This window comes from Aythya fuligula, chromosome 3, assembly GCF_009819795.1.
Source record: "Aythya fuligula isolate bAytFul2 chromosome 3, bAytFul2.pri, whole genome shotgun sequence".
In the NCBI taxonomy this organism is placed as follows: Eukaryota; Metazoa; Chordata; class Aves; order Anseriformes; family Anatidae; genus Aythya; species Aythya fuligula.
Window position 1 is genome coordinate 84,265,441 of NC_045561.1, and position 20,611 is coordinate 84,286,051.

Consider the following 20,611-nt stretch of genomic DNA (forward strand, 5'->3'; position numbering starts at 1 on the left):
TAAGGGAGACCAGCACTGCCCAGCTCTGGGCAAAAATTTATTTGCAATCAGTGGCCTCAAGAAGTGTGCCTCTCAGATACTGCTGAAACCTTGTTTGCGTGAAGTCATCACGTATAATTTGCAAATCAAATGCCAACCTGGGGGAGATGTCATAGTAGTCCAGAGCCAGTGGTGTGTAGGGTAAGGTATTCCACAGCTCAGAGAACAATTACTGGGACTAACTCAGAACAAAACCATACCATGAAAGAAGAAAAGTTAAAGGATTAAGATCAACCTCTTACTGGTATATGAGGGAACTGCAGGTACAAGTAGAAACCTGTTTAAAAGAACCTAGCCTCAGACTAACAAAACTAATTCAAGATATAGAGAGATATCTAAAGGAAGGCTAAAGGACATTTCATGAAGTGGTGGATGGAGTATATGGCCAAGTCCTGCTAGTCACATACCAGAACACAGGCCCATCCAAAAAGGAGAGTGGACTGGTACCACAGCTTACACAAGTTTAGCAAGCAAACTGGCAGCAAGCATCCATCCCAGCCCCGCCTGAAACAACTTCCCCAGGGCAGATCTGTGGCCATGCCACACCATCAGTGCAAGGAGGGCACTGATTTGTGATCAGACAGAGCTCCTCAGGCTTCTTCCTTCCTTGTCAACAAGCAGGTGACATTCAAGCCTGCCACCCCAGGCTGTTCATTCTAGCAAGGAACAGAAGAGATTTATCAGGACCTTAGTGCCAAAATCATTTTGGATACAAGTGGTCAGAGTGGTTTTTACTACAGTAGTAAAGCTGACCCTGAAGGAAGATGTGGACAGAAACTAAGTATTATGAGGTACTATATCATTACAGGAGGTTGGCAGCCTAGGAAAGAAATCAGAAGAAACAATGTTGTAGTGACAACCTGGAAGTGACATTTCTCTTTACCAAATCACCCCGAAATCTGCAAAATCAGAAGCCAGTTGGGTTTCCTTTTAGAAAAGGACAGAAGGGCTCCACAATTTTATTTGAGAAATAGCAAGTGATCATAGGTTAAAATAAAGTGGCAGGACAAAAAACGAAAGTAGATGTAACAATATTATACCTACTTCTGATGTCTTCTGATTTTTGAAGTCTGAAAGGGCATGAACTCCAATCATAAAAAATGAAAACCTTTAAAAAATGTACATTTCTCAAAAAATTATTCCTCATCTAAAAATGTAAGACTGACTTTGCAAAACTTTGCAAATGCTATTAAAACAAATAGCGTGTTCTGTCATACAGAAAAGACAACAGAAAGATAAAGATTGCCAAATTTACGTGTAACTTCAGAAGAAGTCTTGGTTTTATTACCTTTTTTTCTTACCTTCTTTGTCTTTGTTTTCAGTGAGGACCACATCATCTTCACAGATGGTCACTAAAATTGGACACAGTATTACAGAACTCCATCTCTTTTGGGACTTGGAAGGACAACTTCATATGAACTGAAGGGAAGGTGTCAATCCCAATCGCAGAAGCATCACTGCACACTTGCCCCAGGCTGCTCTTTTCTTAGCATCCACTGTTGGTCAGAGACCAGATTTAGGCTACAAGCACCTTGGTTCTGACCTCACAGGCTTATGGAGTTGTGAAAGGACCAGCCTATGAAATTGCAGACAAGGTACTTTCATCTTAAAGTGAATCTTAAAGTGAAAGCAGTTGAAGATATAAAGAACTGCTGATCTATGCAAGACTTATCTCAAAGTATGCCCAGATGCATTGCAATGTGTAATGATAATGATGTACATGGAAAATGACACACAAACAGTTTAAGGAAGACAATTTCTTTCCTTCTGACAGTCAGATCAGGTTATATAGCATTTATCTTGACACAAAGCTTCTGGCACAACAGCCTCTTACTGGTGGAAATAGGAAAAGGTGAGGGCAGTCTGTGAACCATTGAGACAGATGACAACATGCAGTACTAACACTAGTACTAGGTATATTTGGATACCGTGCTGTTGCTCTGGGAGAAATCTGAACTCTCTAAGGAGCTCTGTGAAAAGCTAAAACAATTTCAAAAGGCGGAAAAGGCTCTTCAAAGGTGAAGAATGACAGCTAGTACTTTCATTAATTACAAGACCAGCATTATAATGAAGTTTATTGCTGCATCTGCTTTATACCATCCATTCAAGGGCAATAATTCAGCTCTAGGTGGTTATCTTCACAGATGGGACTAAAGTGAGTTGCCATAAATTCAAGAACACAAGGTATGTCAAGCACCTATAACCAAAGTCAAAAATCTCACCTGAGAGCTTAGCAGTAGACAATGAGAAGAAAGTTCTCTCAGACATTTTTGGTTAGTTGTCAATGATAACTACTTAAGACAACAAAAGGGAAACAGCCAAGGGATTTGTACTCTGAAAAGTATTCCTTGAAAACAAGATATTAGTATTTTCTTCTAAAAGGTTCCCGTTCTGACCTCTGGAATGCAGCTTTATTTTCCATTTATCTTTCTTGACTGTGGCTAAACAGGATGTGCAAAAGGGCAAAGACAGGTTATTGGGTGGTTATTAGTTTTCTACTTAGAGTAGTAGCTTAAGAGGAAGATAGGATATCTGGAAGACATACGAAGAACGGCTGAGGTCACTGGGCCTGTTCAGCCTAGAGAAGAGGAGGCTGAGGGGAGACCTCATCACAGTCTACAACTTCCTCGTAGGGGGGTGTCGAGAGGCAGGAGACCTTTTCTCCATTAACACTAGTGACAGGACCCGCGGGAACGGGGTTAAGCTGAGGCAGGGGAAATTTAGGCTTGACATCAGGAGGGGGTTCTTCACAGAGAGGGTGGTTGCACACTGGAACAGGCTCCCCAGGGAAGTGGTCACTGCACCGAGCCTGTCTGAATTTAAGAAAAGATTGGACTGTGCACTTAGGCACATGGTCTGAACTTTTGGGTAGACCTGTGCGGTGTCAAGAGTTGGACTTGATGATCCTTAAGGGTCCCTTCCAACTCAGGATATTCTATGATTCTATGATATTTTGGTTAAGACAAATGAGCAAGACTCTACTTATAATTGCAGTATACTGCAAGCATGGAGATGAATAAGCTGTTACAGAAGGTGTGCTTGGGATTGTACCTTTGGATGCACAATGCACTCATGCATTAGCAATGTTTATGGATTAACACATTACACAACCAGTCTTTATGCACATCCCTCCTGGGAAAACACAGGTTTCCAGACAGTCAAAAACAGGACGTCCAATATCCAGGAAAAATTATTTTTCCTTAGTCTTACATGAATCAGAACCTCCCCGAACATAAAAATATCCTTGACCAGTAGTTGAAAGGACAAGGGAACCCCATGAACCCCAAGTAATCAGGCACGAAGGGTACTACAAATGCTGTAGGACAAGCTCCAGGACACGTAGCCCTCATGCTAGGACCTAAGGCAGGAGCCCATCCAAATTATACCATTATATCAAGCACACATCAAATAACAAAACACAAGAACTTGAAGGGAACACTCTGAACTCCTTGAACTGGTGTTTCCCCATGAAACCACGGCTGGAAAGCTTCCAGCTATTGCCCTGTAAGAGTGAATAAGTACATCCATATAGCAAAGCATGAGGCAACGTGCTGTGGGAAGGCTGAGCACATGGGGAACCGTGAAAGGAAGGGCTGGGCAAACAAGTTTTGTAGGACTGGTTGTAGACCTGCCCATGCAGGAAAAAATAAGTGTGCCAAACTGCTTATTGGAACAGGGCCACCTGTAGCGACCGAAGCTGCTGGCAGGAGTTGCTGCCAGCATTGCTAACAGGGTATGTGCAAAACGTTACCTGGTGCCAACTATGTCAGTACGTGGTTACAAGCGGAGTCAGGAGAGCTACAGTGCATACACGGGACCTACAGGTGAACTTTTATTCACCACACCAAACCTGTAAGAACTGAGCCCTGCCACAGAACATGGTACTTAATTTCCTTCAGCCTTGCTCCCATCTCACATCAGAGCAAAAAAAAAAAAAAAAAAATATATATATATATATAAAGAATATATTTGTCCTGTTCCTAGCTTCCAGGTGAGCTTGTAGAAGTATGGCTTTAGATGTATGGTTTATGATCTCAGCAGGGAAGCAATCAAACTGGCATGACAACTTGAGGCACTAACTCAGAAGCTGAAGGTGGGATGTAAGATAACATTGTACAGATATGGCCAAGCCATTGCTGGCATACAAAACGCCTGCTAAAACATGTTTGTTTTTCAGATGACACCGATGCACCTGATCACATGCATTTGAATATTGCTTATGAAAATTGTCATGTTGACAGGCACAGAGATTGAAAATCAAGTATCTAGTACCCCAAAAGCCCCAACTACAGGGCTCCATTTAACTCCAAATTTAGCTCAAAATGTTGCCAAAGTAGGTCAGAGCAAGAGCCCGCAGTCAGATAGGCTCTTTCCATCAGTGAAGCCCTACAGCAAGGCAAGCGATTCCATCTCTGGCAAGGCATCCCAGGTGCTTTGGAACAGAGGTTTACAGGGAAATCCCAAGGCAAAGATTGCATCTACGCAATTCTATTCAGTGCCAAGGATCATCCTAACCTCCTTGAATGTGTCTAATCTTTTTAAGCATGCTTATGCATTGGGTTTCCACAATAGCCTCATTTTAAAAGTAATTGCATTTTGCATATTAAATCCCAGTATTTTCCATTTTTCCTTTTACATGTTTAAAAAAATTGACTGATCATATCATTAAGTGCCTCCTAGTGTACCCCTAAGCCTACACAATGCTCGTCTTTCTTCTCCACCATCCTGTCAACAATCTATCTGCTCTTTAATGCTAAGATCACTTGGCTATATGGATTACCACAGCTCCTTGACCCACTTTATTGCAATCTTTAGGTAAGAATGACTCACCACTCATTTGATAGTTTTGTCCTACCTCTTCATCTCTTGGATGGGACTAAGCAACCTGACCTAGTGGAAGGCATCACTGCCAACGCCAGGGGGTTGGACCAGATGTTCTTTAGAGGTCCCTTCCAACCCAGAATCAAGGAATGGTTTATCTGTGATCCATGAGCAGACCTTTCTCCTTCTTGGCATATTAACTTCTTTGAGACATTAAAGGACCTTGCTTTTGGAAAATCTAAATATATTGTACCTGAGTATCACATACTCAGACTCATTGCATAGAAAAAAAAATGCTTACAGATCTTAGTTCTTTCCAAAATGTTCCTTAGCATTCACCCAGGGGTCCCCCAATTCTGCTCTGTAATTTTCTTCCCTCAATTTATTACTGAAATCTTGTTAATCTACTTACTTGTTAGTCTAATCCTCAGTCTCCACATTTTTGAAGACCAGTAGTGCATTTATTGCCTTCTATTTCAGCAGTCCTAACGCTAATTTAAGAAACTCACATAGTACAATTTCTAGCACAGATGTTGCAAACTCCTTTAGAACTCCTTCAAACGGCCAGGAACTGGACAAGTTAGTGCCTTGAAAAAGCTGCTCTTGGCACATCAACTCCAAGTGGTAATCTCTTACAAATAAATGTTCTGACATTAAAGCTTCTGAGTTCCTCTCCATTGAATACTAAAACAGATAATTTACTTCTGTCGTCCTTTTCATCCTGGAAAAGGATAAGCAACAAGAGCAGCAGCAGAGGCATTCCCAAACTCATAGCAACATGCCAAAAACCCAAGGTTTCTTTGAAATTTTCTTTGAAATTTTCTTTGAATTATGGAGAATTCAAAGAATTACGATCTCTGGAGATCATCTGGTCCAACTTCCTTGCTCAGGAGCACATCCAGGTGGGTTTTGAGCATCTCCAGAGGAGGCTCCACAACCTCTTGGCAGCCTGTTCCAGAGCTTTGTCACCCTTACAGTAAAGCTTTTCATATCCAGACAGAACTTCATTTCTGTTTGTGCCGACTGCTTCTCATTTTATCCCTGGGCACCACTGAAAAGAGTCCAGCCCCATCCTCAACAGATCTTTAGGTATCCCCTTCAGATATATATATATATATATATATATATATATATATATATATATAAAAATTAATAAGATGCTCTCTCAGCTTTCTCTTCTCCAGGCTAAACAGGCTCAGTTCTCTCAGCATTTCCTCACAGGAGATGCTCCAGTCCCCTAATCGTTTTCATCTCTCTGCTGAACTTGCTCCAGATCTCTCTCCTGTACTGGGGAGCCCACAGCTGGACACAGTAAGTTTTCAGCTGCTCTCCCTAAAACCAATTCTTTGTTAGTATTTGCATTTTGCATTGCCTGATACACATCACTGCAGTTAGGAAATGTCTTCACTTTCAGTGCTAGACCTCTGCTAAGACCCCTAAATCAGACTTAGACAGGATTTAGGAAGACATTCGCTTTTGAGTCAGGTACCCAAGCTCAGCTCCTCTCATTCCTGAAGTCCCGTAGTGTCTGTGAGGACCTTTATCCATAAAACTCACTGGCAGCCTATGGTACCACTACAGCATGTGCCAACAGGCATCACGGTCTCAACAGAAGGCAGCAGCTGCCTGCCTTTTACACAAGCCACAAGAATTTGGAAATCCCGTCTCAGCAGCCAGGTTCATTGAAGTGCCCAGGCAGTCACACGGAGCAGAGGGCAGCCGCAGCAGTTCCGATTTGCCTTGCAGCATGGCAGCGGGCGCATTCATCAAAGCAAACACGTAGGTTGCAGGCCTTCCCTTCCTCTGCCTGAGGGGTAGATTTTGGTCAGTGCCTCCCATCGGATGGCTTTGGAGTCCTTCCAGGGCACGGCAGCTCCTGCAGTGCCCAGCGCTCTTCTTCTACCACGGGAGGAACATCCCCGCCTTCTGCTGCCTGGAGCCGTGCATCCAGAAAGCAGAGACCTATTATATGAGCATCCAAACACACCACGTGGATAACCAGCTTCGTGCCCTGTTACGAATGCTTCCAAGCACAGCGCTGTTCTGCAACAGCAGCATTAAGAGCTCGCTCCTTCCCACACAGGAAACCAAACGCAACAAGCGGTGTACGAACTCGTGGCAACAAAAACTCTGCCAAACCAAAAGCAGACAAAACGGAGTGCAAAGAGCAAAGACTCAAATAATTTGTCCAAAACCACACAGGAAGCAAGTATTAATGCCAAGAACCCAAACTGTATTTCCTTACATATACTCACTACTTAACTAGATGGTTTTCAACAACTACATTAGGAGGAAAAAACTTGACAAAGCAGGTATTCAGTTTCCTTGCCCTTACCACGTAACATCCATGTCTTTACAATGCAGTAAGAGTCAAGGCCAACAGACTGATGCTGTTGAAGCATTGAACTCTTCCTTGCATTTGTTAAGGGTTCACAACAGTAGCACCACTATTCCTCCTCAAGCCAGTCATCTCTTCCATTGCAAAAGCTGCCCGATTTTAGCAATTCATCTGATTAGAGCTGGCGTCTTAGAGTTGCATCACTGTTTAGCTGTGACTATTTCACCTGCTAAGGCAAGGAATCAAGGTGAAGAGTCAGATTTTTATCTTGGGTTTCATTTCAGCAACTCCCATGAAAGTGTATGGGCAGGCTGTATAAAGCCCTCTGTTTCAGTACAGCTGTACAGTTCTATATCCTGCAAGTAATCACACCACACTGTTTGTTCCATTCCTTATACCCCTTATCTTGCAAGAAGATTTATCTCTTAATTGCTTTATGTGGAGCAAGCGAACAAATAAAGGCATACTCCGCAAGCTTACTGACAGACTGATCTTGGCAGGTGGGCACAGGTAACTGAGCTTGGAAGTGATACATGCATTCAGCAGGAAGGGAATTCTTGCATTAACCATTTATATTTAGCTGGAACAGGATCTCTTAGCCATTAGTGTCTAAGATATGAACATAAGACGTTACATTTCTTCTTATTCTTGCTGCTGAGAACCTGTGCAAACCAAGGGAACAGCAAGGCCATGAGAGCACAGACAACAGAAGAAAGCAGCAGTTAGTTTTCAGCACTAACTGTATTACAACTTCTACCTGTAAGGATCATCCTTCCATCCTCAAAGAAGTGACCAGGACAAAACGAGGTTTCAGAGTTGAAATATATTCAAACAACTTCAACTGTTCAACTTTTAATTTAGTACTGACTGCTGTACTCAAGATTAGTTATTTACTTAGCATGAAACTACTATCAGGTGCTTAAAAAAAAAGAACCAATCCATAAGAAACCACAATCTAATTAATAGTCATTTGCATTTGACCACTTACCTTCAAATCAAGCCACATCCCTATCTGTACTCTCTACCATTAAGGATTTAACCATTCCCTTCCCTCCCAGCTACACATTTGTTAGCATGAGCAGCATGCCTTGGCCAGAGCTAGAAGATAAACAGAAGCCTGAGCCACCCAGGGCCACAGGGACAGATGCAGCTCGTTCCTTAGAAAGGTGTTCTGAGAGCAGGGAGTCACGCAAGAGAACAGCCTTTTTCTCCAAAATACTTTGAGAGGATTCCATTTTGTGCATTGGCACTCCAGGAAAGTCTATCAGATTAGAGCCTTCTGAATTTACACATTAATCCTTTTAAGTATAGTTAAAATTCCAAGCCTAAAGAAAAGCTGTCTCAGCAATTCAGGCTGAAGAATTTATGAATTTATGAATGCTAAGTGCATTCATAAATTCAAACTGCACTTCTGTAGTTAGGCATTTCTTAGTGTTAGCTGCTGAATGAAGGTTTGTGGTTGTTTTTTTTTTTTGTTTGTTTGTTTTTGACCACAGTATTAGATTTAAAGGTTACTAAAGTACCCAAACCCAATTGAACAAAACTACAGAAAGGAACTTATGTAAGTGCTCTCATGTACCCTTTTACTCTTTATAAAGCTACAGTGTCTCAATATTAGCAGATAGAGCACTATTATCCATGTATCCAGGAACCCTGACTACAAACATACTCTGATCTGGTTTAGCCAATTCTCTCCTCATTCTGTACACACACACTGTCATGGAACGGTGGCCTTGAGACTCGGTGACAGTAATGCACAAGGGGCTTTGTAATCTTGAGAAGCTCTAGGCAGCAACTTCTGTTGAACACTTAAGATGTTTTTTGCCCTTTAAAATTATTCATGCATAGCTATTCTGTGCTTCACACACTTGAAGATCCCAACAAAATCAAAGAGAATCTGAAAAAAAATCTTTAGCAGTCATGGAATGAGACAGAAGATTGCAAGAAGTATGCACTACAAGAGAGAAGATAGGGCACAGCTTCTCTGCATGTCCAATATTAATCAGCAGATAAGCAAAACAGTGAAAAGTCTAGCAATTATAATAGAACAGTTACACGGAAATATCTCAAGGTCTGTAATCTGGGAGACATTTTAGTAACAGCTCCTCACACAAAAGGAGGATTCTACAGAGTAAAAGTTCTCCCCAGTGAGGCTGATACATATTTTTCCCTTCTACAGGAAAAGAGACAATGTTTCAGTTCCCACACTACAAGTAGCTTCCCAAACTGCCTAGAAGATGAAAGGTGTAGAATATTGACTTCTTCCTTCAGTAGCTTCAAGCTTTGTCACTCTGAACTTTTTATGTAAGAGGAACAGGGTACAATTAACAGATGTACTCATGCTTGAAATAACACGCTGAACTTCCACAGGAGTGCAGAAATCTGGGATAAAAAAAATCAGAACAGGACCATTACGAGGAACAAACCTAACATTTTTCCCCTGGAAACATGGGATAATTGCCCCCTCCAGCAAAAGACTAGTTGAGACTACATTAATCTGTTTCACATCCTGACAATTAGATCAAGAAACTTAGGTTTATCGTTCCAAGTTTACCCTTACAAGAACTGAGGGATTCCTTTGAGATGTGCTATTCCCATGTTATCACCCAGGTGATAGCACATGTTCAGCTTCAGCCCAGACCACGCTGAGGTGAGAAGGACCACTCTTAGGAGAGGTTCCAAATTATTCTCCCCATGTAACCCACAGAATCCCTACTGAACTGAAACAAAGGAGGGCAGATGCTGAACAGCCCCAGGAACACCACACCCCAGAATAATTAATGCTCTTTTACGAGTACTCGCTGCCCTGTTGCAGCAGGATGGTCTTAACTGGCATAGGAAGCTGGTGAGGGCTTGGTTTTGTAACAGACATTTTTGTAACAGACTTTAAGCAGAGGCCTGAAAGTTACAGAAACCATATTCTTCATTCGGGATTTTTTAAATTATAGAATTTTGATAATTATTTGCTGCAGCTTAGTTTTTGTTCCTCTAAATCTTGAGTCATAAAAGTGAAAGCTGTAGAAATCAGATAGTAAGGTATCAGTAAAACCTGATGTTCCACAATCCAAAAGAAAACAAATCAGGTCCATGTGTCCAGACAATCTGAAGAAAAATACTCAGAATGGTGTGCAAACATTTAAATGCATGCTTGTAATGAGACAGCCTCCCTCCTGCCCCTCAATTTAGGCCGTTGTAAAGCATTATATCAAGACATCTTTTCTCCAGTGACTTACACAAAGTTAAACACTGAATATAAAAGCTAAGATTTTTTTCAAGTATTTCAATTCTCATCTAAAGTCAAGTAAACATGAATTCAGTAATTAACATGCAGAAATCAAGGAATTCAGTAATTAATCAATAAAAGCTTCCCTAGTACTGACCTTCCACTTTTCACATTACTGTTCAAAGGGTGTAACTCTTGATTCCCAAAAGTTATCACAGAGAACTTCAAAAATAAAGCCAGGATCTTCATATGCAGAACTTACAAAAGAAAAGGCAAGAACTAATCCAAAAGTGCTTGATCAAGAAGAGAACCTGACAAACTCCGTCTTTTAAAGGCATCCAAGGAGAACAAGGCAGCTGTTGTGAAAATGAAGCCCATAACCCCAGTTTGAAACTATTAAATATCTTAATGTCTTTCAGTTAGTTAAAATTCACTCTTGCACCAGAAAAGCAACTCAGTGACAGAAGTCTGATCAAGCCGCTAATAACCATGTGCAAAAACCAGTTCAGTATACTTCAGTGCTTAGTGTTAATACCTCCAAAATTCAAAGAAAGTGATTTCTGACCATTGTGAATCCTGACAGATTTCAAAATTTGAAAGCATACTGGATTTGCAACACAGTAATATTTTTAACAAAACCTATTTTATTCATATTATTCTTTAGTACAGTACTGATGCTTCCACCATGCCGTTTATCCACCAGAGCAACAGCTCAAGTACTGTGTGACAGTCACCTACCAGACTTGTAACTGATTGTTCATATAAACAGTGCTTATTCCCTTAGTTATGGTCAGACCTGGACACAAGAGGCATTTATTTAGTGGCAAAAGATAGAACAGCACAAAACCCTGCGTTGACATCATAGGAGATACTTTAAGGCAGTTGCAGGTTTTACATGTCCACCAACTGGTGTTTTAGGAAGTTTCTTCTTTTACTTTCAGGGGATGAGAAGCTTGAAGCGTCTTGTCCAAGTTTGTTATCCAGACACTGTAGTGCTTTGTAACAAAGACCATAATCACCAGCTAGGAATTCTCATTGTTCTATCCAAGTAGCATACAGATTTATTGTACATACATTTTTACATTTACATTTAAGAATGTGAACTTCTGCTGAGTGTCCTTTTAAAAAAAAGCTAGCAGCACAAAACATTCTTTTGAACAGACCAGATAATCTGTTGCATCCTGAGCATCAGTACATCACTTTGTTGTCCATGATTTTTGACTCCCAGGTTTTGCAAACGCTGATACATCGAGATTTTTACCACTGTTGCATTGTTCATATAAAGTCTGAAAGTTAATGAGAACACAGGTATTCAGGTAAGCACAGCTATTTCACAAACAGACAAATTAAATCTTTTTTTAAGAAATGTTATCACTTGAAGTAACTTACCACACCTGAAGTGTTATGAACTCTGTACTAGAACTTACTAGAAATGAGCCAATAAAGATATACTGAAGATAATGCTTAATCATACCAGTTGTAATGCAAAGTAGTGCCTAAAACACATGCTGACTTAACAGCATAAGCAAAGGTACAGAGCTTCTGAAGTCCGCAGAAAATAAACAAGATTTTACTCCATTAACTGTCTGATGTAGAAATAGCAGCATGGAAGAGGTATTTGCATAGTCGGTGTAAGCAAGCAGGTTTTATATCAGGAAATCAAGAAAACTAGTGGCCACAAACATAGCCACAACACAATGGTGTTAAAAGGATAATTTGTTTACACCCATGAAACACTCAGGCCTGACTAGCAGTGATCCATGAATGGAAGAACCATCTATAGCTACAAAAAAAAAAAAAACTTCTATAAGGCACAAACTTCTATAAGGCACCCAAGGACTTGAAATAAGACCTCATTCCTGTCCTTACTTCTGCCTTTCATACAAAGATCAAAAGTTTGTGGACATCTCTAACAAACAGGGAATTCAGGTAGGACAAGTGAAAGATTCCATACCCTTACTACCTGCATAAAGGAAGATTAAATGTAAGCCATCTAGAATTACACAAGTGATCTTCCAGTGGAAAAAGGATCCTTGCTTCAGTTTTTCTAGTTAAGACAGTTTTCCTTAAATATAGGAAGTATTTACACTTCAGATTCACTTCACACATGCTGCACTTTCTTTATGAATACTGGACTTGCTTTCCTATCCACAAAAGTAGCTTTGCATTCCATCTCAACTTATTCTGAGTTTGACCAATACCACCTCTTCTGATCCCAAGTCTAGAGGCTAGGATCATAATACCTCAGAGATGCTAATTTACATATACAGAAGTAGTAACAGTTCAACTCCCAGAAATTACACTGGGATCCAAAAGCTTGCACAACAGACAGATCAATTTAAGTCATTTCTCCATAGCATGACTCTCCCCTGCAGTTTCTGACTTTGCCAGCTTAAAGGCAAAGCAGCACAGTAAGGACTGTTCTGGAGAGGGCCAGAGTTGTGGATGCTAAAAATGGAGATGTACAGATTTACTGGAAGGTGTGGGGAAGGAGAGTTAGCCAAGATTACCACCACCTTTTCAACCAACCCCTCCTATTCTAGGAGAGAAGGAGAGTTCCTGAACACTTGCAAACAAAAGTACAACTCTGTGCTGTTTTCGCAGCAGTTGTTAAAGGTCCAGCGTATTTATCCCTTCTGCTGTCACTACCAAACATTTCGCTTTTTCTGTATCAAGATGTACGACCATACAAAATAGAAAAGCAAATTTACTTACCCTAGCAGCTCTGGAAATAGAGTTAGGAGAATTTAAGCCAACAAGTTGGCCAAGGATACGCTTTACTTCTTCTGTTCCTTTTGCACTTGGAACACCTACAGTTAATTTGAAGTTATATTAAAAGTTGTATACAGTTACATAAAATTAATAGCAAAATTTCTAAGAATCATGCAGGTCAGTTTTGAAATTAACAGTTTAAAGATGAAAATGTTTAAATGTAATTTAAGTAAGTCTATTCCACATTATACATGGTATCAAAATATATTGTTATTCTAGTAATTGGAAGGTAAATATTTAACAAAGTATTTTTTCTTAAACAGAATTATGTTATTTCATAGAAAATAATTTAAAGATGTACCTGTTTGACTGTGGGTTTGAATTTGGACATAGGGATGTACCAGCAACTCTGAAACTGATATTCTCTGTTTAGGATTTCTTATTAAACAGCACTGCAAATGAAAAAAAGAGGAAGAACTTGGTTTTGTCTACCAACAGGTTTCCTAAGAATTAAAATTGTGGATAATTAAAGACACAGTGGGTGTATATCAGAACTTCTTACTACCAAACTACTGATTTGGAAAGACTAATAACTAAGTACTAGAACAGATGACCCTAATTACCTTCATTAGCAATTATCTTCACAGAGTAAAGTTTATCATCCTGTTTTACTTTGGCAAAAACATTGGAAGAGGTAAAGATCAGAACCTACAATATTTTTCTTCTGAGAAGTCAGAGGATGAATGTTTCTGGATTTCAGTTTGCTCCCTCCTGAGCAACACAATTAAGGCTCTTGAGTAAAGGGGCAAAAAAACAGCTAAGTTTCAAATGCAGTCAAACATGCATGGTGAGGGAAGGGGGTTGAGAGTACAAATACTACTTTATTACTTGGGGTGGTTCAGCCAAAGGAGTTAGACTGCTTTCAGTGTTCACTTACTTGCTACTTATCTGAAAATAGACATTTACTACAGAAACCACGAGATAGCTCTAGTTTTAGTAAGTCTTTTGTAACAAGGGCTGTTACTACAATCGGCACTGAACATTTATTTGCAAGACAAGTTCCTCAAATACAACTCATTTATTCAATTTAAAGAAAATATGCTTTACTTAAAGTTGCCATTTTATGAATCAAAATTAATCTTCAGGGACAATTAATTACCTTTAGCACATCTTGAAGATCTTTCTCAGCAATATCTGGGAATTCTATTTCATGATGAGGATCAACAATAGCATACAGTTTTTTACGTGTATTTGTTATATGCTGAAATGGAGTCTTTCCATACGTCATACAATACAAAATGCATCCCAATGACCACACGTCACTTTTTGGACTTATCTAATAAAAAAGAAAAGCAAAGTTTCTTCCTCATAGAACAGTCAGTCCATCATGCAACTATACAGTCATCTTACTTAACAGCTTAGCTCTTTTACACTGAGTGACAAATCTTAGAAACTACCACACAATTGGCAGTGTACCACTAATACTGTGCTGTAACGTGGCTTCTTTCAGTTATATTCAATTAATTTAAAAAGCTATATTACAACTTTAAACAAAAGCCCTTAGTAAGTTGATTATCATGATTCTATTTGGATTTACCTGCAAAGCCAAACTCAAAGTATACTGAATTAATTCAATTCACAAACTAGTAAGACATATGTATGCATGTCCTGCTCTTCTAGGCTTAAGGGATTCAGTCCATATTTCGACCACCACACCTGGAATGTTCTTTACAGGAGGATTTCTACTCCTCTTACTAAAACTGAAGCACTCCTAAGAAAAGAATGTAAGGTTGAGGGGCAGGTAGAAGAGAAGGGATGTGGGGAAGGAGACTGTCTGATTTAGCAGCACAAAAGATTTTTGCTAAAGTGAGCTGAGCTCCAGAACAACCCTGAACTTCACGTACAAATTTCTAAAAATTTACAGGTAAATTTTAAAAGGCAAAGGCTATCAACCTTAATAAAACTAGTTGTTTTATAAACTTTCATTTATAGAACATTGTTCTAGATTTAGAAAGATGAGATTGTGTTTCCCTACATATTTCTATTCAACTGTACTACATAAAAATACTTGCTCTCTTGCTCTAGCTGTTAAAAAGTCGCAACCTGAGATTGTATGTATGCATGTACATGACTTCTTGTTTTGTGGTTTTTTAAATTTCCACAAAATTATGTGCTCTTTAATTGAAATTTGACTGTCAATGTGAAATTGCTTTCCTCAAGTATTCTTAGCATTCACATTCCAAAGCCCTGAAGTTAAATATGAAGTACTAAAGTATGCAGTACTCTAATACAGACAAGTCAACAGGATATACAGAACTGAGCAATAGGTCCCCCAAAATACTAGACTGTCATATCTTTTAAAATGCCTCATTAGGTATCACTCATCTCCTGCCAAACTGCCACTCAACTCACAGGTATTACCGCATCTTGAATCCTGTATCACTGTCATACCTTCTTGTTTAAGCAAATATGTGCTTTATAGCACAGAAGTTTCCTTGCTTTCATGAAGAGATTTCAAAGCAGGAGTTATTTGTGCAGAATGCTAAGATGTAGCTGTGGAGAAGCTAGCAATAGCATATTGAGCTCCACCAATTTTGGGCTATTTTTGGAATAAAGCCAAAACAGAAGGCTATGAGCAGCACAAAAGGCGGTGTGAGTAAGGAGTGATTGTCTTACTTGACCTTGTGGGACACCCTGCCAGAAACATCCACCTAAAAGCTTTAGCCTAGTGTTATTTCAGTGGAAAGAATTCAGAGGTATAACACACATTTCTAACACGTGCTGCATCATTACAGCCAAGTATCAATATTCAGATAAAATGCTAAAATCTTCAGCTACGTACTGCACTGCTTGTCCTTTCAGGAACACCAGTGCTCACATTAGCTTTCTGGCACCAGGATATGGAATAGCTGAGGTTTCTAATTTATCACACACAGGAGCAAAAGCAGAGACGCATCTCCACATGCAGATTGCAACAGAGGAAACTGTGTTAGAGACAATTGGTTCTCTAACAGAACATTTTAAGCTGTAAAGCAGGAAAAGGAAAGAAGCCTCAGGCACTTTTATCGGTGTTCTTTCAAGGTTAGGTACAAGGAATCATTCCAAAATGAATCAATAAAAGCACTGAACACATCACTAAGCCAAAGATAAAGTATATGGAAACCTAGGTGCAAAAAAAATCCACAGCCAAAAATATGAAGAATTAACAGAATAAATAGTCATTTTTAAAAAAGCTTCTGCACTGCAAGTGGTTTTAGTAGCTGTCAGAAAACAAAGCCATCAATAAATTAAACTCAAACCTCAGAACACAGAGCACAATAAATCAAACCACAAAGTTTGATTAAGATCTATTATCACCAATGAATGCCATTCACATCAATAACATAGGAAGACTGGGTGGTTCTGTGTGGAGCCAGGAGTTGGACTCCTTGTGGATGCCTTCCAATTTGGGATATTCCGTGAATCTATGAAGTCTGTATCTGTCCTGTATTCTATATCTGTCCTGTATTCAATTTCTATCAATTCAGCACTTTTCTAAACGTTATCTGTAAAATGCTTCTAGGTAGTTGAGAATAAATACCTAACCTTCAACCTCTGCCTACCACCATGCTGAAACAGATTTCTTCATGTTCTAGTTTCAGCAGAATTTTGAAAAAAAAGTCTTAAGACATACGCCTGAGTTACTTCTTAACATAAGGACAGCAAGAGGAAAAAAGACCATATGTTACCTTAGACTGAGACTTCCCATTTTCTCCATAGGAAGATGACATATCTTGTATTGCTTCAGGAGGCATGTAATTCATTGTGCCAACCTAGTCAAAGTAGAAAAATATTTCTTACTGTACATGAAGCATGCACTTAATTTTCTTACTTGCTAAGTTAGTTGCTAAGTTAGATTTTGGTCTTAAAGTACTGAAAAGCATCCTGAAAGTTTGTCTGTGAAGGCTACTGTTACTCTGTTCAACTAAAACATTGAAAACCCCATATATATTCATTAACTTTAAAGTATGAATTGAAGTTGCTATATTAACATGATCAGCAAATACTACAGCAGTGTACAGGGAGATGGCACATCAATTTTCCTTCAGTATTTCACCTGAGAGTCTTTAACGATGCTTGTCACATCTGGCTGCATTTGGTTCGCAATGCCAAAGTCAATCAGCTTTAACATTCCATCAACTATCAGAAAGTTTGCTGGTTTCAGATCACTGTGAATAATACCTGTCAAATAGAGTTTAAAGTCAATCCAAGGTGCTCCTAGTATGGTTATTTATTACCCACACCTTTGCACAGAGAATAACCTCTACCTGGCTAAAACTAAATTGTTCTTTGCAGATTTCATTTAATAACAAATCTGGGTATCTTTTATCAATGGTTAGACTTGCATAAGTTCATAGTTTGACGTATTACTTATCCAATTCTGCAGTAATCCTGAAATAACTCCATAAGACTCAAGTTGCACAGTTTCTCTCAGTTAGGGATAGGCCCTCCAGCTTATGCTGTTTGTGCATAGCCATGCACATAGATGCTGAAAAAGTCAGCATTCTAGCTTCAGATTCTTGGAGCTTTCTTTTTCCAGTGACATGGACAGCAGCTGTCTTGCAACCTTCATTTCTCCCACTAAGAAACTAAAATAGTACACTGTACTTGTTTTACAGTAATAGCTTGAATCCAGATGTAAAGTATACAGAAAAATCAGGAAAGTAGACTGAAAAAAATCTGAAAAGTAGTGAAAACAGAAAATAGTGAAAGCAGAAATCTGAGAAACCAAGACAAAAACCAGGAACAGAAACAAAATGGGGATGAAAAAGAATAGGTTTCAGTCCTACAGCCTGCATCATATCTACAGACACGAAAACACAGATGGAAAAAAAATATTTCTTTGTAGTTGTGTTGTTGCTCATTAGGCACACTGACATACTGAACTGTTGTGGATCAGTTCAGAGGTGTTATATTTCATTTTTTTTCCTTAAATAATTAGCTAAGCAGGTACTTGAAGGAAAAAAAGACAAGGAGACTGCTTAGTCCAACGTTCTCTGCTTCCTTGATTTCAAAAGGTACCATTCACTGAGGTTTACCTATGACGCGTCTTTCACAAACCCTGATGACATCATGAATTTTGATCATTCTTATCCATAAAGTCAACTTATCCCTCTTTATATTTTGTAAAGTCTCCACTACATTACACAAACAGAATACAGATGCATACACTTCAGTTATGTGGTTAAGGATGAAAGGAAGCATCAAAACATACAAGAGATGAAAAAGCTGAAACATATCAGAAGTGAAAAATAAGAGGTGAAAGCTGAAACATTGTGTTTAAATAAAGATGACAAATCTGTGCAGAAGCTGTCATTAGCGTCAAAGCTTCTTTGGATAGGATAAGTAGTCTGAATTTCAGTTTAATGAAGAAAAAAGTGTCAGGAGCATATAATGTAGTGCAATACAGAATAGATGATTTTCTGGCTGTTGCAAAGAAATAGCAAGTTTTTAGTAACAGCAATACTCAAAGATCCCTTTGATCTACCTAAAGTGAGTCTACCCTGATATTGAGACATTCATCTTTTGTTTCATTATCACAACACAGTAAATACTATCTTCAAAGATCACTAGGCTTACGCCAAAACAGAGCGGTAACACCTCCAAAATTCAAACATTATCTCTGCCATATAACCCATACAAATACCTAGAATTATTTAAGAGTACCATGCTCATGAATGGTGTGAACAGCTTCCAACATGTTTTTCCAATAGCTCTTCCTTTCCAATGGATCAATGTTTTTTTTCTTTTTCAGCCAGCTATTGAGATCGATATTTCCACACTCCATTACCATGTAGATATGGTCATCAGTAATCTCACTAAAACAAAAATAAACGTTAAAATTCAAGGCAGCTTTTTTGTATCAAGCAGTATTGATTTAATAAAATATGAATTTACTCACTAGTTATAAAGACGAATTATCTTATCACTATGCTGCTGCAGTTTGCTCAAATGAGCAATTTCATTCTTATAGCTGTCAACAGTCTGTTGATCAGCTTCTTCTAGGTTCACATATTTGACTGCATACAGCTGCTTCTTTTCATTCAGTACTTGAAACACCTGCAAAACAGTTAAATCAGTGTTAGGATTGAATGAAGTTACTTTATGGTCCTTCATTTCAACAGAGCCAGAGTGCCAAAGGAAAAGCGTACCTTTTCAAAAGGAAGAAGCAACACAGCAAACTTAAGAAATTCCTACCTGTTTACTGAAATTGAGGCTTTTGAAGTCAGCCATAACTGTTCTTCATGATGATTTGAAGTAAGAAGCCATCAGTTACAACAGAAACAACCACCAAATCATCTTGGTACCACACTGTATTTTAGTAGTTATATTTGATTACAAACCTGAAGTGTTCCAAAGATAAATACGCGGAATAACACCTCTCAGTGATAAGGTTTTAACCTGCCACTGCCCATTCATTTCAGTACACCAAGATGATTTGGAGATTAGACCACAACACAAAAGGCTGAGAACATTGGGTCCATGCGAAAGGCTAAAGGGAATCACTGTTGACTTCAGCTAATTAAAAGGAAGGCAAGAAAAAGAACTCTTGAACAATCCAAGCATGGAAGGCAATAAATAAACACTGCTAACTTCAGTGAAAATTCCAGTTAGATACCAGAAGACTTTTTCACCATACATGTAACTACTAGTGCATAAGTGAGTGACTAGGTCTATAAGGATAATAGATCTTACCTTACTTGAGCCTCCACTACCTATTTGCTTCAATATTGTATAAACTTTTCCTTTGATGGCAATGCATTCATGTGCAGGTATAGAAGCTGAAACCTGTGTATATACAGAAGAGTTAAAAAGAAAGAAGTTATTGGTGCAGCAGAACTTGGTAGCGCTCTACTTCTGTCAAGTTACTATGATTTGTAACTATCAAGTTTTACTATGATTACTAAGTTTGCATTGATCAGGTAGACCAAGACAAGTGCACAAAAGCCAAACCTTAAATCTGTTCGTATACTAAGAGCAAAAGATCACCACAGCAAAAATATTTGTATAATGGCCATCACAAGCTTACTAGGAAGCAAGATTTCACAAGCTTGTCTATCAACACATTGAGTATAAGGCCTCGAAAAAGCCTTAGAAAACTTTCTAGACTGCAGAATAAGTGTCATACTAAAATCACTGTACTCCTGAAAACCAAATGCAATTATCTGTGCTCAAGAGTAATTCTACCAAGAGTTACTATTTAAGTCCACCACACTTGCAGAAGTATTGCCTTTTATTTTGTTTCACATTTTCATTTTAGACCACCCACCTAACTAGGATTACCTAGTATATTAAGAAACACATCTGCAGGGAAAACATGCTATACCCATGCTCCACAGCGATTTCCAGGGAAGTGGAACCTAAACTGTCTCTTAAGCACTCATACAATCCAAATTAGGAAACATCTGTTTGCCCAGTGCCAGAATAAAGCATGGTTA

The 20,611-nt window shown here is 39.0% G+C and overlaps 1 protein-coding gene across 2 annotated transcripts in view; it reads right to left on the reverse strand.

Annotated features, from left to right (window-relative positions):
* Window positions 1–11,045: 11,045 nt before the first annotated feature.
* The window catches only part of TTK (TTK protein kinase), a 29,933-nt gene continuing 20,367 nt past the window's right edge, over window positions 11,046–20,611 (reverse strand). For both annotated transcript variants that reach the window (XM_032185710.1, XM_032185709.1), the window contains exons 15-23: window positions 19,869–19,961; window positions 19,075–19,232; window positions 18,840–18,991; window positions 17,230–17,354; window positions 16,862–16,945; window positions 14,293–14,469; window positions 13,495–13,585; window positions 13,137–13,231; window positions 11,046–11,707 (exon numbers count right to left, since the gene is read on the reverse strand). In XM_032185710.1, coding sequence (XP_032041601.1) covers window positions 11,618–11,707; window positions 13,137–13,231; window positions 13,495–13,585; window positions 14,293–14,469; window positions 16,862–16,945; window positions 17,230–17,354; window positions 18,840–18,991; window positions 19,075–19,232; window positions 19,869–19,961 — 1,065 coding nt within the window. In that variant the 3' untranslated portion in view covers window positions 11,046–11,617. The remainder of the gene's footprint in view (window positions 11,708–13,136; window positions 13,232–13,494; window positions 13,586–14,292; window positions 14,470–16,861; window positions 16,946–17,229; window positions 17,355–18,839; window positions 18,992–19,074; window positions 19,233–19,868; window positions 19,962–20,611) is intronic.